At 36.1% G+C, this 13,756-nt stretch overlaps 1 protein-coding gene across 1 annotated transcript in view; it reads left to right on the top strand.

Annotated features, from left to right (window-relative positions):
• LOC131027901 (protein CHAPERONE-LIKE PROTEIN OF POR1, chloroplastic) overlaps positions 1 to 13,756 on the top strand; it is a 46,466-nt gene that overhangs the window by 9,693 nt on the left and 23,017 nt on the right. Inside the window, exon 4 of the mRNA XM_057958002.2 lies at positions 10,972 to 11,354. Within this exon, the coding sequence (XP_057813985.1) occupies positions 10,972 to 11,354 (383 nt within the window). The remainder of the gene's footprint in view (positions 1 to 10,971; positions 11,355 to 13,756) is intronic.

Here is a 13,756-nt window from a genome sequence, read left to right on the forward strand (position 1 = left end):
GTGTCCGTTGAAGTTGCTCTTTTTGGAGAATAAGTGAGTTTGAAGTGATCTCTTACTTGCATTTTCAGAATCAACAATTCGCCTTTTGATTGCTTAGTTGAAATGAGGTGAAAATTTGGCTAAGGCATGGGATTTCAAGATGCTCAATAAAGCAATCAAAAGGCTAGGCGTAATCAACAAATATTGGTTATTGAAGAGCAGGTCCGACATATCCAAGCTACCCACTGAACTCCATAGAATTGATTTCAAGGAAGAATTCAGTGACTTGATCACTATGCTCAATCGAGCTATGGGAGCTCCACACACTTATCAATTCGAGAGTTGGATGTTTTACTTCATGGAGATCATACTGAAGGAGAAAATCAATTGGGTTAGGATCATTAGCAACAACATTGACATATAGCTCAAGAAACTTATGCGAACTAGGACCTTCTACATGAGTTCATATGTCATATATTCACTTGCTAGAGCTCATGAATATGCAAGATTAATCTATAGAGGTCTAGTCGGCACAAGAACTGGAGAGTTGAGAGCATGCAAATCATACGCACAGTTATAGTATCCTAGCAAGACATATTACAAAAGAGTGATTGATGCCTTCACTATGCATATCACAAGAACGTTGCAAGGTGGCATTCATCAAAGATTATCTCCACAAGTGAAGGAACTAGTAAAGAAGTTCGGTGCTTGGTTTATCTAGTTTCCCAATTTCACCTACATAAGAGTGCAAGGATGCTCTTGCCCGCCTTACATTTTACCGAGATATGCTACCGATAGGCTAGTGTTGCTTGAGTTGGTAAGGCAGTTGATGGCATACAACAAAGTGCATAAGAATAAACACAGGTTAAGAATTCCATTTACCATCTCAGTTGGACGTTCATTGGAAGTGTGTACATCCTTATAGGCGGTAGAGACGATAGAGGAGGAATTGAAGTCTCCTTATTCCATATTTTTCCAGGGATAGCTTTGATCCTTATGGCAATATCCAAAAATCTAGTCAGAGAAGACATAAGCACAAGATATAGTTGGAAGATTACTTCATGAACGTCCAAGATGACGTAGACATAAGAAGAAGAGTGTTCAAGGCTACCTATTGACATTGTTAGTGTAAAGTTATTTCAATTTCAATTAAAGAACAAGTTATGAACTATGTATGCTATATATGGATATGAGGAATTATGTCAATGTCTAATAATTCTGATTTTTATCTGCAGGTCTGAAGGAGAGAGATCATTTAATATTTTCTATGTCTTCTCCAAATGAGTTCAATTGGCATATATATCATTTAGGCAACCGGTCAATTGGTGTATTGACCGGTCATGCCTTTTAGGCATGACCGATCAATGCACCCATTGATCGGTGCCTTTACATTTATACCATTAACACAATGCTGATTATCGGTTCAAAAACCCCCGATAGCATATTGTAATATCATAATATAATGACTGATCTATTTAATGAATCGTTTCAGATAAACATCGATGATTCAAAGTGCACGATGAATATAATCCAACCGGTGCATTTGTTAACCAATGTTTAATGCCAAATGAAGCGGTGTATTCATTAAACCCGATAACAAATATGCTCGATATAATTAAGCCCGATAACAGATGTGAATCGGTGCCAATGTTTATGCATCCGATAGCAAGTATGTATCGGCTAATTTAACCCGATAACTTAATGATAAGCAATGTTTGTACAATCCGATAATCATATGTAATATAAATCAGACATGAAGCATGTAGATGAATAACAGAACAGGAAGGTTAGGAAGATCTTATCTTGCATAAGCTACCATGCATTAACAGTTAGAGCATCTAGGATCTTTTATATTCCTGATCAAGCACAAGACAATGGAAGACGTCTCCAACCTGTATATGAGCAAGAGAAAGATAAAGAGGTAAAAGTCACTTGGACTAAAGTGGAGATCACTGATCTGAAAGAACTAATGAAGCCAGTCTTAAAATATACCAAACGATGGGTAGATGTGCAAATGCATGTATTGAATACCCAAGGTACTCAAATGACATGAATTGATGGGAGAAGTAGTCATCCGATGATGATAGAACAAGTGAAACCCAGAGTGGGAGTGTTGACCAATCAACTCATTCCATGATATCGAAGAGGAAGGAAATCAACAAAGAAGAGCCTCCAAAGAAGAAACATAAGTCAAGTTTAGGGCATTGCCCCTCCACGAGTACTTCATTTGTGCACAGAATGGAAACAAATCAGGCAGTGATACAGGAAGATCACCCATCTAGGGCAAGCATCGGTCAAGCTACAAATGAGTCCACAAAATCTACAATTCAGAATAGCATGACAGACAAAGGAAAGCAACCAGTAGGTCAAGACAACACAATCCCCTCTAAACCAATGAATGACAGGGCAGTGAGTGAGGCATATGTGAGCGTTGAAGATGAAAATCAAGAAGTTACGTCTCCACCTCGAGAAGATCAGCAGTTGAGTGAAGTGCAAGTAGAAGAGGAGAGATTGACTATCCTTGCATGGCTCAGAGAGAGGTTAACAAAGGAAGTAATAGTAGATGAGGATGCCATTGATCTAGGCAGCTACTGGATAGAAATCAAGAGACCGAAAAGAAGAAAGCAACCAAGATGACAAAGATGACGAGATGGTGAAGGATCCAGAATAATTCAGATTGCCACTCCAAGAGTAAACAAGCTCGAAGATGAAATCACAGTAGAGGATTATGACTTGGAGACTATTGATTTAGGTCCTCCTACCACTGATCAAGCATTGGAGGATATGAATGATACAATGATGACAGTTCATGATATGCTTAAGCTGCAAGTAGAGAAGAATAAGAAGTTGGAGAAAGAAAATAGTTTATTTAGAAGTCATCTATAGCAGTTCAAGATACCGCTGAGGTAGCATGATCCTTTGACTATACCTCCATCATTGCCTCCTCCAAACACAGTTGATGATTTTGAAAAGATAAAAGCTTCGGCACAACTGATGGATGCTTGGATCACTAAGACTTGCAAAAGGGCAAAAGGATTCATATGAGAGTTAGTGAAGATATTTGATAGAGCTGTGGCAATCCTTGAAAGAAATCAAGCACTCAAGCTAGCATATGACACTTTTGTCTACACCAGAGACTTCACCATACCAATATTGCAAGTAATGAAGAACACATCAAGGAAAATGCTAGTAAGTGAAGAGATATTGAAAGAAGGACAATCACCTAATTTTGAGAAATGGTGTAATTTGCTTTGCATGAAGAGGTTCATATTTGAAGACATCAATGGTGGATGCATCCAAGTTGATCAAGTGATTAATTTGATACATGACAAGATCTTGGAAGTAGCTGAGATTATTCTTAAAAAGAAGAAGAATGAAGGGATTGATATTGTTGTCAAAGAGCTAACCGAGAGAGTGAAAACTATCTTCTTTGGAATAGATGGAACACCTTTTGAGAAACAGTTGGATGATATCCATTCATTCATCGTACTTGCCAGCAAGACGAGATTTTGGGCTAGAATGGGAGACAACCTTCGTCTCAAACTTGGATGAATTCAGTTACTTGGAAGAACAATTGAAGAGCCTGCTTGCAGTTCCAATAACTGAGATTGAATCGATGACATCCAGATTCCTTGAATTTGCAAAAAGAGAAAAGGATTCTAGAAGATAGTTTGTTATGATCCTATGTGGCATCAATTTTTTCTGTTGGAGGACTTTTCCTTATATTTTGTGCCAAATGGATGTCATATTCCCATTGGCTGGTATTTAATATTTTGGAATAATTAGGTATTTTGGTTGTTACAAACCCTAATTAGGGTTTAGGTGGGAAAATCTGGGCCCTTGATTCTGATTTAATCTTGGTCATCCATTGTAATTGTGAGCTCTATATAAGCTCAACTCATTTTATTTGTACCTCATTAGAAATCAGAGAAGATCGATTAGAAGATTTTGGAGAATTGTTGCTTGATGTTTCAGAAATTAATAAAATCATTGAAGTTTTGGTGACTTATTGAGTTTTGAAGCATTTGCTTGTTTCTTCATCCTTTTATGAGAGAAGTTAATATTTGAAAAGATGTAATTGGTTGCCCTCTCTGCTATTTTCCCTGATCAGACTTGATGGTTTTAATCAAACAGTTTGCAGCAAATGTGAATGGACCTTTTTTACCCTTCTTATGTTTCCTGTAGTTATGTTGGACCTGGTGCATTTTGTTTATTGGAGATTCATGCATTCATAATTTCACATTTCAAGAGAAATACTTTGCATCCAATCAACTTAACAGAAAAGATTTGTAGCATTACTACAGTAAACTATTTCTTTAAAATCTTCTTCCCAGCATACACTCATTAAATCTCACCATGTCTTGAACACAATACATAAATTTTTAATAATTTTTAAGTACAGTGTTCATTCACAGCAGCAACGTTAGAGCTGAGAACCTGGTATTGTTCACTTTGCTGAAGGTCTTCAATTCCCGCGCTCCACCTTTTTCTCTACACCACATGACTAATATTAATACATCATCGTCACTCCCTGCCAGCAATCACGCCCCAATGAGTAGAATAATTCATGCCCAGCCATGGATAATACTTCTCCCAGCAGTGTAGTGTTGTGCACAGCCACCCATTAGGCACATAAAGTCATAGTGCAGAATTACGTCGTCTGTAACCAATCCCACAACCATGGTAACACACACGCCTAGCTATATCTCTCAACCACAAACTGGTAGTAGGAAAACTTACTTCTCAACCCAACTCTCCCAACGTTCCACTTTCAGACCTGTTGCAAGTGAGAAGTCACTCCCGACTATAGTAGATCATGTGGAATGGGTAGTGGTTAGGCGTCTACTCAATGCTTGCCCTGCTTTCTTTTCACTGTGCACCTGTATTGCTCAACTCGTGGGTATCATTAGTGACTAACCATGAACTTCACTTAGCCGCCTGTAACCTTTACAAATTCCCTGCTGACTCTTACAAAATGAAATTAAAGTTCTGTTGGACACAAATGCAGTTACCTTTACCTTCGAATTGGCCCAAACAGTGAACTCCCTGTAACTGCGGACTCCTTGTAACATAAATTGCTGAAGAGTCTTTGACTTATTCGAGCATGCCCTCCATATCAAAACCCATCGATTCCTAACAGGTTTGTTTTCAAAATTTTTCCCAAACTTGATCTTTCACTAGCAAGAGAAAAGTTACATTTGAGGGATTTCGTCCCCAAATGCCAGGATGATTGATTTCCAGATTTCTCCAGAAACTCAGTTTCACCATTTCCAAGAACACCATTTCCGAGATGAGTTTGCAGCATTAAATGCTCCTATTTGTCACACATCCCAAAGCACTATTAATGTGGGATAAATGAGAAATACAATAAAATAACATTATCCCCTTATGTCTCCACAAAGAAGGGGTACTCTTAATATTTCTTTTTTAAACATTAGCTTCAGCATTAAATAACTCCTTAGTTAAATAATTAAATTTAACTTTAGAAACTTTTGATTTTTCCCAGAATAATTAATTCCTTTATGAAAATGCATTCCAGGCGAAAGATTAAATGCACCAAAATGATGTTGACCAAAATCGCACCAAAAATTCCCCGACATTGTGCCCGAGATGACTTACTATAAATAGTAAGTTCCTCGAAACTCCCAACAAATCAACTCCGTTTGGCCCGAAACTGAATTTGCCTAGGCCAAATCCATCACAGATCCCTGCAAAGCCTTGGTTAGCCCTCAGGACCATAGCAAAAAGGGCTAACGACAAATCGCTAGATAACTACTAAAAAGGGGACATTACAGAAGACAAAAAAAATTAGAATAGAATTTTCTTTAAGTATTTTAGATGCGTGAAAGATGTATGTGCATGATTGAAAGTGAAGGTCATTGTTCGTACTACTAGTAATCCATCAATGGTGAAGTATCTTGCGTAGTCAACTGGACTCATTTAGCCAAAGCTTAACTTCAATTACTATTCCATCGTGGTTATGCTTCATCTTGAAGGTGTCTATGTTTGTGATAGTGATTTGAAAATTATCAAGCTACCCCTAGAAGATTGCACTAGCATTGTGGAGATGTTTGCAACATGTCAAAACAAAGCTTAGTTTAGCTCACTTGAAATTGTCCATTGTCTTGCATTTCTAGTTTTAGAGTAGCATTCCTAAACCTTACCCCTTTTTTTTCAAATTTTTTAATCCAAGATCAGTATTAGTAGAAGAGAACAATATTGCAACATCATTCAAAGAACATCTTTCCATTAAGCTTGAAAGAACAACTACACAAGTCCCCTCATAGGTACAACAAATCACATCATAACATTGAAGCTATCCATCACGTCAAGACTTGACATCGAGAACCTTGGAATCATCTCATGTGATCCTTTTTTGCTAATCTTCAGCATTTGAGAAGTCTTTGTTCAAGAGAGGATAGAGTATTCAATACTTTATTCTGTGTTCGATTGTGCATAAAAACACCATCAATAGTACGGAAATGGAAACTAATATTTGTGTCGGAGATGATACACTTTGGCAAAACAAAATGGACCCATATATTCTCAAAAATCTTGATAGTTACATCTGCAGAGACCCCTTTTTTGCAAGCTACCATGATGGCTGACCATTTTTGAGAATCTACCATCACACACTCATAGTCATGACCATGTCTAGTAGTAGGAAGGCTTGACATGAAATCCATGGAAACAGAGTGCCAAGGCTTATCAAGAACAATAGGTGGCGTGTATAATCCTTGCTTTTGATTTGAAGGTTTTGCAATTACATAGGCTATAGAAGATCAAATGTACAAGATGACATCATGATGCAGTTTTGGATGGTGGAAATACTATTGGAGTACAATAATTGTTTTCTCCATTCCAAAGTGTCCTATGATGTGGCTGTAACGTGCTTCCTATGTCATCTTCTGTTGTTCCCCAGTGGCAACACACATGTCCCATTTTAGAGAATTCCATCCTACAAGTAGAAATTAGGTACTTGTTTATCTACTGTCCGTCTTTGGTAGATGTCAGCAAAATCAGGATATTGTTATATTGTTGAGGCCAGTCTGCTTTTCGCGATCTACAAGAGTCTAATACTATTCTTAGGGCTGTGATTGGAGGTCAACTAAAGCATTCTGCAACTTTGTTACCACGTCCTTTCTTGCAACTTTCCTTGTGTTTTCTTAAATTGGAGATGCTTGTGGTCTTTGTGAGTGACAATTTCTTTCCCCAAGGTATAATGTTTGAATCGTCCCGCTGCATTTGTTTTTTCCTTTCAGTTGATTTCTTCATTCCCATCATTCTTTGCATAAAATACCTGATCCAACTCTTTTTACTTTTGAGGTTTAAATAATTACAAGGTTGCATCGAGACGGGGTTATTTGGAGACTCCAGAGACTGTTACCGGTACTGGTACAACTTATTTTTCAAAATAGGGGACCGGGGTACTTGGAGATGCCAATTTTTTATAAAAAACTTTAATAATTTATAGAAAATCGGAAAATAGGTGTATATTTGTAAAACTAATTATGATTATAGACAGTGTATAAGGAAATTGAAGGCAACGACCCAAACCAACAAGTTGAATATTTCAACATTGCAATTCCTTTTGCTATTAAGTATTATATGTGATTTATATATATGATAATGTGAATATAGATTATATATATAAGAATATGAATATAGATATACTTACAAGAATGAAGAAAGAAAATGTATATCATAGGAAAATTCACGACTCTCAAGGATCTAATAGAATTCATCCCCATTGTGCATACCGCAAAGTCTACATAAAGGAATTAAAAGAACAACAACAAGAATATAGAAAATATGAATATCTTTTGAGTTTAGCATTGAATTGCAAATAGTTGAATGGCAAATACTTGTGGTCTTGTTAGCTCACGTTGACTCCTGCCTTGCGTTGGCTTATGTTTTCTCTTCTATGGTGTGTTTATTTTCCAGCTTTCTGGTGCATTTAACTTTTAATTTTTAGGGGTTTTTGTTTTTTTGTGGGAGTCAATGTCTTTTGCATGGGAGACAGTGAGAGTCTTCTGGAGACTGCAGTTGAAAGACTCTTGCAATCGGAGACATTTGAGGCAAGGTCTCCGGTATTGGGATGCGTCTTGGAGACGTCTTGGTTTCCGAGACATGTTCTAGTAGGTCGGAGACGAGTCTCCGTGCAACTATGAATAGTTATTATTTAGGTTGTAAAACTTTACGTTCAGGTTCCATATTTGATATCGACTTTTTAATTTTGATTTGTTTCATTTTATTTTGGTTTTACTTTTAATTTTTAATATAAAAGTCGAAATTTAGAACTAGCAATTATATTATTTTTTATTTTTATTTTTAAGTAAAGTTTTAATTTTTAAAATTTAATTTATTTTTTAATTCCACAAAATCTTATTATTAATTTTACGATCATGTGCTATTTATTAATATTATTATTTTTTAAATATTAATATTTTTATTATTAATTAAATCTTATGTATATATTAATATTAAATATAATAAATAGTAGCAGTTATGTGTCTATATTACTTCTAAACTAAAGAAAATATTCTCGAATGGTTTATAAATGTTAAATTATAAACTTGTGTATATGTATAGTCTGTGTATGTTTTTACAAATGTTGTATCCAGCTGTATTTATATTTGGGGGCCTTGAAAATTAGTTATACCTGTATATGTGTCCATGCAATCTTGCTCAAATACAATACTTTGATCAGTTTTATGCCCAATTTGGAAGATCTTTTTGAACAAATCCCAACTAGTGACACTAGGCTTTTCCTTCTTACCAAAAGCAGCCAAATAGCTTTCCCACCATACAAGAGCAAGTCCTTGAGAGGTGCAAAAGAAATAATTTGTGTCTCACGAATATAATGCATGCTAATATAAACCTCAATTTTTTTAATCCAAGTATCCAGAAATTCAACATTTACCTGTCCTTCAAAAGATTTTATGTTCACTTTCATCTCAAGTTTGAATGGTTATGTTAAGATAGTATTGAGGCTTCACTTGTTGGCTTCTCTTCCAAGACTATATTTCTGTCAACCATGTTTCTTCCAATGGCACCACTACTAAACTTTTTGGCCAGAGCACCTACTATGGAGTTCATAGAGGAGTGATCTTGAGTCATCTGTTCTTGTTGGCTCATCCAATTCTGGTTTTGCATCACTCTTTTCACATTGCTTTCTAAGGTGGTCAGTCACACATTCAAGCTATCTGGATTCTCCATTATCACTTCATTATTCCACTTCCGGATAAAGATTTTTAGATTGCAAGGTAGCAAGTCCTTATCTTTCTAATATTTTGTCAATTTCATACAACTTCTCATGATTCCCGAGTATTAGTAATTTGTTTTGATACCAATATGGCACATTAATTTCTCTAATTTGTAGTAAAAATGTACAAATCACATAATTAAATTAATCTACTATTTGAATTTATCAAATAACAGCTTAATTAGAGTTCCTAAAATGTCATAACAACTGAAAAACAAGAACTGTAAGAAAATGCATTTTACAACACAAGATTTTTTATCTTACAAAACCCCAGGACTAAGAAAAGCCAGTTGAAAGCGTAGATGAGCAACTATATGGTCCTGGCAATTGCTCATCTACCATATTATTATTGCTCTGAACAACCGAGTGTAAAGATAAGAGCTACAATTTCTATTTGCTCTTCTTACTGTCATGTCTGCTACTTCGCTTTTTAGCTGGAATTCTCCTGATTCTAGTTGTTTAACACTCCAATTCTGCATCTTGTCTCGAATTTTCCCCTCTCGTTGTCTTCATATACGTGCTAGAGATCTCTAACTGCACACTGAAAGGTCACCTTGCATGGAAATGAAGAGACAAGTTGAACTAGCCATTTCATCTTTTCACATGTTAAGAGTCGTGATGAAATTGCAACTTTCATCAGACTGGCAGTTTCAGAACCATTCCTTAGGGGACTTGTGGTCTTGAAATTGCTCCCAATGAAACTGGGGTTTCTCTCCTCACAGGAGTTTTGGAGCCCGAAACATCGGAAGTGACTTCTCTTGCTGATATAATATTCTTTGCTGTATCCATGTGGATTAGAGTGGGTCACTTTATGCCTCTACCGAGCCCATCCTTGCTCCGATCCATTGTGACTTATATCTGTGCCTCAAGGTCCATCATAACTAAAGTTAGTGTTATTCAATAATCTATGATTTTGATTTCTCCCCGCAATTTTATCAGTGGATGCTTACCAATCACACTCGTTTTTGGATTCTGTCAAAAACACTGTGTGCTTTGATGATAATAAAAGTTAGAAGTCAAAGGGTTTAAGATAACGGTCTATCCTTTTAATCCAAAGTAATACATTTACAAAATTCCATCATTTCAGCTATAAGCATGTAGGATAGGGGCCCATAAAACAATGGGGGCTACCACACAACACAAATGCCCATAAAATTTGTTGTGTTCTAACATGAGAATGAGCCATTCTATATCATAGATAACAACATTTCAATCAGAAAAGAAGAGAGATGGTCAATAGACTGGATGGTTGAGCCTTCATTGCAAAGGTTTCATGTGCCAAAGTAAAATAACGAACCATCATCTATAAAATTCAGCATAACTTTGAACTTGGCAGATACATGATCTGTTATATTTCACAAACATCTTTCTAGGGGCAAGGCAACTTTTGGGGGTTTGTATTAGATGCACATTTTAAATACACAAACTGCTTGTTTCTGCAGTGTCACTGTCCAGATCTTCAGAGGGCAATAAGCCACCCATGATCCTAGAAAAAAATGACGAGTACTGTGGTTTATTTGTGAGCTATGTATCCTTCTTTCTGTGCTAAGTTTGCTAACTATTGTAGCTTTTTTTCAATGTCTGTTATTTTGGCATTATGGAGTATATTCCATGGGTATTACTATTTTTCCTTGCGGTATAACCACTTATATTAGCTTGCTTTGGACTATTTGTAGATTTATAGACCTTGAAATTGATATTAATCAACTTTAATAAACTCTTTGCAGGTCATCAGCCAGTATTTCCTCGTCTTAATGTATGGGATCCATATAAACGGCTTGGAGTTGGTAGGGATGCTTCTGAGGAGGAAATTTTGGAAGCTCGAAATTTTCTTATTGAGGAATATGCTGGACACGAGAGTAGTGTTGAGTCAATAGAAGCTGCTTTTGAAACAATAATGATGACCAGTTTCAGGGTGAGGAAGAAATCTAAAATCAACTTGAAAAGTAAGTTGAAAAAAAAGGTAGATGAATCACCTCCTTGGGTTAAGAGCATAGTTGATTCGGTAGAGATTCCTGAAAAAAAGGTCATCCAGAGTAGAGCTGCACTCTTTTTGATTATTGGAATATGGAGTATATTCAGATCTGCTGAGGGGGGACCTGCATTCCAGGTTTGATTTTTAAATATTTCTTTCTTGCCAATTTATTTTACTTAAGTTAGATGTTATATCTAAGTTTTGATCCATGCCTATAAATATTTCTCAATATTTTCCCGTTGAGTAAATGACATAAAGAATAGATGCTATTGTAATCTTGTGGTAGCATACATTTATTAATTTTTAAAATGTCTGAAGGCATAGAGCACTTACATCAAGTGTGGTAAAAGATTCAAGTTACTTAGAGTATATTCAAGTTTTAGACTGCATTGAAAATGCTAATAAACAATCATTTGGTACCACTTCTAACAGATAATTATTGCGTTTTTTTCCAAAACATTTTTGATTGTGTAATGCTAAGCACTTATAGATGTCATACCAAGTTTCAAGATTAGGTACTTGGTATTGTTCTCAAATTTGTAATGTATGGGTTCATGTAAGCTTTTAACTTATATGAATCTTCTTTAATTTAATGGGGCAAGGTTTGAGCTTTGAGTATAATTTGTGTACTCTTTTGAATGCCACAACTAGCTGTTCCTAAAGGGCTTGGAGTACCTTCTCACGCATAATGTCACTGTACTGTACATCACATATGGTTAAGATGCTACTGTAATTCTTATGTATTAAATTTATCATGCACGGCATCATAACATGCTTGTAAAACTGTTACCTTTGTGAAAAATGTCATAATGTCAACACACATACTCTCTATAGTCTGACAACTTTTCAACAACAGTTGGCCAGAATCACAAATGGTTCTACCAAAACAATGGTACCATGCAAAAACACACATCCACCTTGGAGAGCATTATCGATAATAGTAAATACCAATGTTCCATGAAGTTTCCTGATAGTGGGACAGGGGGATGGGAGGACCAAGGGCCTAAATTTGGGGATGGTGAGGGGACAGTGGTGGAGTGGTGTATAATGTCCCCTACTAGGAGGATGCCGATTTCCCAATAATCAACACCCATTACTTAATATTATCATGCCTTAAATAAATTTATTAAATTAGATGATCATATTTATTCATATTAGAATTGATAGTGGCTATATTCAAGCTCCAATTCTTATGTCCTTTGTAATCTTCAACCCTGGATGGGGATTTATGTGCGATGACACCACCTTCATAATTGTGCTTAGGTTTCAGGAACATCCATCCAGACCACCCTTGGGCCTCACCTAATGTGGGATGGATTTACTCCGCCTCTCCCTAACAACACCACGCCTCTCCTTATGTGGGGGCGGGGGGGAAGGGGCGAAGAGGGGCTGGGAAAGAAATGATTAAGTAATTGGGCTATGAATATAATAGTCTGTCATGTACTATGAATGTTATGAAATTAAGTATGACTGTCATACATATTGCAGTCTATATCAATATTACTACTAAATTCTGCATAAGAACAATATCAGGCTTCATATATTAAGCACATCCCGATGCATACCACCAAGAACAAGGATGTTACTGTCTGTAACTTAATAACAGTTCTGATCTGATCGATGTTGATCTCCCTGGATGCTTTTGATTCCTTTCCTTTATATCTCTCAATGTGAGGGAGAGGTCACACCTCTTCATCATGTATGCCCTGGGGCAATAGAAATTATTAAGTAATTGGGCCATGAATATAATAGTCTTTCATGTACTATGAATGTATATGAAATTAAGTATGACTGTCATACATATTGCAGTTTATATTAATATTACTATTAAATTCTGCATAAGGACATCATCAGGCTTCATATATTAAGCATACATATTAAGCACATTCCCATGCATACCACCAAGAACAAGGATGTTACTGCCTGTAACTTAATAACAGTGCTGATCTGATCTGATCTGATTGATGGTGATCTCCTTGGATACTTTTGATTCCTAACCTTTATATCTCTCAATGTGAGGGAGAGGTCGCACCTCTTCATCATGTATGTCCTTTGGCAAGAGACATACCCTTTCACCATTAGCACCCTTTGAAAGAGTGCAACCCTTCATTATTTCTGCCCTTTGAAAGGGACACAACCTATCACAATCATATCTGCACTTATTATTTAAATCAGATCTGCACTTCTGATTCCCAAATTATCCCCCCTTCAAATGAGTTCTCTTCTCCCTTTTATACCTCATATTTGGGGGAGTCCCAACTTATCATACCATGCCTTTTGACCATTCATTAACTTCAATCAAATTTTAATTATATTTAATTATATTCTTTTATATTTTAAATTTAATTTTTAATTTTTATTCTTCTGTATTTTAATTTTATTGTTATTATTTATTATTTATTATTAAATTATATTTCAAAGTCGGGACATTACAATCCACCCCACCTAAGATTGCTTGTCCTCAAGCAATGATCATGGAGTGTTCAAAATGTTCTCCATCACTTTATTCTTCACTTGAAATGCCTTTTATAAAATCT

The sequence above is a fragment of the Cryptomeria japonica genome, chromosome 9, assembly GCF_030272615.1.
Source record: "Cryptomeria japonica chromosome 9, Sugi_1.0, whole genome shotgun sequence".
In the NCBI taxonomy this organism is placed as follows: domain Eukaryota; kingdom Viridiplantae; phylum Streptophyta; class Pinopsida; order Cupressales; family Cupressaceae; genus Cryptomeria; species Cryptomeria japonica.